General features: G+C 37.1%; 1 protein-coding gene across 4 annotated transcripts in view; it reads left to right on the top strand.

The window, feature by feature from the left end:
- celf2 (cugbp, Elav-like family member 2) overlaps window positions 1–5,000 on the top strand; it is a 431,239-nt gene that overhangs the window by 50,888 nt on the left and 375,351 nt on the right. For all 4 annotated transcript variants that reach the window (XM_061914208.1, XM_061914209.1, XM_061914211.1 and 1 more), the window contains exon 2: window positions 3,853–3,888. In XM_061914208.1, the coding sequence (XP_061770192.1) occupies window positions 3,853–3,888 (36 nt within the window). The remainder of the gene's footprint in view (window positions 1–3,852; window positions 3,889–5,000) is intronic.

Consider the following 5,000-nt stretch of genomic DNA (forward strand, 5'->3'; position numbering starts at 1 on the left):
ATATATGCTATCTGTTCTTGTGTTCCCTATTTTTGTTTACAAAATGAAGGTGTGTGTTGAGTCTGACTTGGACATAATATGGATTATACACAAATGTTTTTTATGAAAATGTAATTTTGTTTATAACTTATATGCAATCTGTTTTTTCTCTAATTTTTGTTGTTGTACATGGATGAGGGTGTGTGTTGCTGAGCCCGACTTGGACATTGTCTGGACTGGACCTGCTTTTAAAAACCTTTTAGACAAGTCTAATTTCATTAACAACCTGGTCTGATGAAGATAAGGTTATTTTTTTAAATTTTTTTTTAATAAAATAAAATGAGATTTAAAAAAAATTAAAGCTGCAACAGCGTTGGTCGGGTCCGCCTTTGGCCGCTGCCAAGCCCTGGTCTAAGTCAGACCTACATAAAGGTCTTTGTTTCATGTCTGTACGACATTCCCAACAGAAGTTACAAGCAGTTTTGTCTGGGTTTTTTCCTAGGGGGCGCTGGAACGCAATTTTGACTTTTGGGGTTTGGTTTTTTATTAGATGGCAATTTTTGCCAGTCCTGATGTGTGTGTAAAATTTGGTGAGTTTTGAAGCATGTTAAGGGGGTAAAATTACAGATCAGCATTTCTGGATGTTGTTGATAAATGGCTTTCGCTTTGCATAGTAGAGCTTTAACTTGCACTTAAAAGGAAAAAAATGACATTATCTTGGATAAAAAAAGAAAGTAAAATCATATAAAACAATTACATTAAAAATAGTAATTAATGATAGTGTTAGTGCACCGGCGACACACACAATCATGTGTGTTTCAGGGACTGTGTCCCTTGCGGACTGTGTTATATATGTTGTGGGAACCAGAATTTTGGTAGCAGAAAGAAACAACCCTTTTTTGTGTGAGGGGGTGTGAATGGGGGAGGGAGGGGTTTTCTCTGGGGGGTTGATGCACTAATGGAAAGTGTATCTTGTGTATTTTTATGTTGATTTAATAAAAATAAGAAATCTTTAACATCAATATTTATGAAAAAAATCTGTGATATAGTATGGTATGGTATACTGTATAGACCGGGGGTCGGCAACTCGCGGCTCTTTAGGGCCGCCCTGGTGGCTCTCTGGAGCTTTTTCAAAAATGTATGAAAAATGGAAAAAGATGAAGGAAAAAAAAACATATTTTTTGTTTTAATATGGATTCTGTAGGACAAACATGACTTAAACCTCCCTAATTGCTCTAAAGCACACTGTTTGTATTAAACATGCTTCAATGATTCGAGTATTTGGCGAGCGCCTTTTTGTCCTACTAATTTCGGCGGTTCTTGAACACACCGTAGTTTGTTTACATGTACAATTTTATCCGACTATCTAGGACGTGTTTTATGCCACTTCTTTTTCTGTCTCATTTTGTCCACCAAACTTTTACCGCTGTGCATGAATGCACAAAGGTGAGTTTTGTTGATGTTTTTGACTTGTGTGGAGTGCTAATCAGACATATTTGGTCACTGCATGACTGCAAGCTAATCGATGCTAACATGCTATTTAGGCCAGCTATATGTATCATTATGCCTCATTTGTAGCTATATTTGAGCTCATATAGTTTCCTTTAAGTCCTCATAATTCAATTTATATCTCATGACACACTATCTGTATGTATCATGGCTTTTATTTTTCGGCTCCAGAAAGATTTGTTTTTGTATTTTTGGTCCAATATGGCTCTTTCAACATTTTGGGTTGCCGAGCCCTGGTATAGACACTGCGTCCTTACTGGTCTGATGTAGTTGTCAGGCTAGTCCCTGTCAGTTTGACTATGTTTTAGTTTTTTCCTCTGCATTTGTCTTTGTTTCCTGTCAGCGCTCTTATTTTGTCTGTTTCCTGTCTTTCACCCCGAGTGCTGTGTCCCTTCAGCTGCGGCTGATTGGCACCTGGCCACACCTGGTGTCAATCAGCCCGCTCCAATTTAGACCTGTTTTCTCCTCCAGTCCGTGCTGGATTATTGTCATGTATTGTCGCTCCTATCGTGTCGTGAAGTGAAGTGAATTATATTTATATAGCGCTTTTCTCTAGTGACTCAAAGCGCATAGTGAAACCCAATATCTAATTTACATTTAAACCAGTGTGGGTGGCACTGGGAGCATGTGGGTAAAGTGTCTTGCCCAAGGACACAACGGCAGTGACTAGGATGGTGGAAGCGGGAATCGAACCTGCAACCCTTTAAGTTGCTGGCACGGCCACTCCACCAACCGAGCTATGCCGCCCCCATCGTGTCGTGTCTTCCCAGCGTAGCGGTAAGCTATATTTTGCTAGCTGTTTGTAGCTTACTGTTTTTTTTTCATACTACAAGTAACAACTTCTGTTTCCTGCTCATTATCTTCTAGCTCCCATGCTAGCTCTTTTAGTTTGTTATCCGTCTCGTGCACGCCTTCTGTTAGTACCCTTTTTGTTTGTTCTTGTCCTAGTATTTTAATTAAATCATGTTTCCTTACTCAATGCCTGCCTCCTTCTCTGCATCTTGGGGTTCGTCACAAACTAACTCTGACAGTAGTACGTATGGTATTTTACAGTGTGGTATAGTGTACTATGGTTTGGTGTACTATGTTAGTACTTTTCCTGTCCAAGAACAAACGCACAACATACAGTTACAGGGGTGTACACAACAGGAAGCCCTAGAGAGATAGGAAAGAGAAGTAAACAAGGGGAGAGGATGGTGTACTATGGTATATCACAGCATGGTATGGCATACACTGATATAGCACGGTATGGTATACTAAAATGTACTATGGAATAACGTAGTATGGGATGTTATACACTGATTGTGTATGGTATCGTAAAGTATACTGTAGTATACTATGGTATGTTCAATGTTATGGTACTGTATACCGTAGTTTAGTATGGTATAGTATAGTATAATATAGTGTTCTATGGTATAGTATACTATGTTAGTACTTTTTCAGTCCTTCCCGTCCAAGAACAAACGCACAACATACAGTTCCAGGGGTGTACACAACAGGAAGGCCTAGAGAGGTAGGAAAGAGAAGTAAACAAGGGGAGAGGATGGTGTACTATGGTATATCACAGCATGGTATGACATACACTGATATAGCACGGTATGGTATACTAAAATGTACTATGGAATAACGTAGTATGGGATGTTATACACTGATTGTGTATGGTATCGTAAAGTATACTGTAGTATATATACTATGGTATATTCAAAATTATGGTACTGTATACCGTAGTTTAGTATGGCATAGTATATTATAATAGAGTTTACTATGGTATAGTAAATTGTGGTATGTATACTATGACATAGTATCGTATTGTTTATTGTTGGATAGTATACAATAGTAGAGTGTAGTATGTTATGATTAATACTGTGTATATAGTAAAGTGTAGTATAATATAGTATTGAATGGTATACTATGGTATTGTTCGGTATGGCATATTATGCTATTGTCTGGTTGTATGGTACGGTATAGTATACTGTGGTATAGTATACTACTATTATATTGTGTGGTATAGTATACTATGGTATAGTATGGTACGTTATACCACTGTATTTTATAGTATAGCATACCATTATAGAGTGTGGTGTAGTGTATTTTATGACATATAATGGTATTCTATAGTGTGGTATAGTACGGTGTATTTTATGTTATAGTAAAGTGTTGTACACCATGGCTTAGCATACTATGGTATGGTATACAATGGTATCGTGTGGTATAGCAAAGCATGGCAAAATATGGTTTAATAGTATAGTATAGTATAGTACTGCATTGTAGTTTTATATAGTACACTACTTTGTGTAGTAATATGTACAGTGATAAAGTGTGTTATTTTTTTGTAAATAAGTGTTGTTTTTGTGTGTGTTGCAGGCAGGACGCTAGCGACCTCTCTGGACCGATACAAAGGTAAGGTCAGCCACTTCCTGTCTTCTTCGTTTTGGCAAGTAAAAGACGATGAGAGCAGGATGTGACTTTGGCAAGTAGAAGAAGAAGATGAGAGGAGCGCTGAGAAGCAAAACGAGGAACACATAGGACAACAAGTGACAGGAAGTAGTCGACAAGTGACAGGAAGTAGTTCCAGGCAAGACCACGCCTTTAAACATCTGCTCCTCTTTCTCATCCTTGTCATGAACATGAGAGTAAACAATATGTCTCATGCTCAAAAGTCTTTTTTATGATCTTTTGTGTGTGTGCTGTCAGTCAAGTACCGTAGCATAATGCATACTTAGGTCTACTACACTACTGTATGTAATGTTGTCATTATGGTGGTACTTAATGAATACTTAGGTCTACTACACTACTGTATGTAATGTTGTCATCATGGTGGTACTTAATGAATACTTAGGTCTACTACACTAATGTATTTAATGTTGTCATTATGGTGGTACTTAATGAATACTTAGGTCTACTACACTACTGTAGTTAATGTTGTCATTATGGTGGTACTTAATGAATACTCAGGTCTACTACACTACTGTATTTAATGTTGTCATTATGGTGGTACTTAATGAATACTTAGGTCTACTACACTACTGTATTTAATGTTGTTATTACAGTGGTACTTAATGAATACTTAGGTCTACTACGCTACTGTATTTAACAAATTATTGCAGTGGTAGTTAATGAATTCTTAGGTTTACTACGCTACTGTATTTAATGTTCTCATTATGGTGGTACTTAATGAATACTTAGGTCTACTACACTACTGTATTTAATGTTCTCATTATGGTGATACTTAATGAATACTTAGGTCTACTACACTACTGTATTTAATGTTGTCATTATGGTGATACTTAATGAATACTTAGGTCTACTACACTACTGTATATAATGTTATCATTATGGTGGTACTTAATGAATATTTAGGTCTACTACACTACTGTATTTAATGTTGTCATTATGGTGGTACTTAATGAATACTTAGGGCTACTACACTACTGTATTTAATGTTGTCATTAGGGTGGTACTAGGAGGGCCAATTGTATTCTGAGGTGGTACTTGGTGGAAACATGTTAGAG

Source organism: Nerophis ophidion, linkage group LG10 (genome assembly GCF_033978795.1).
Source record: "Nerophis ophidion isolate RoL-2023_Sa linkage group LG10, RoL_Noph_v1.0, whole genome shotgun sequence".
Classification (NCBI taxonomy): Eukaryota; Metazoa; Chordata; class Actinopteri; order Syngnathiformes; family Syngnathidae; genus Nerophis; species Nerophis ophidion.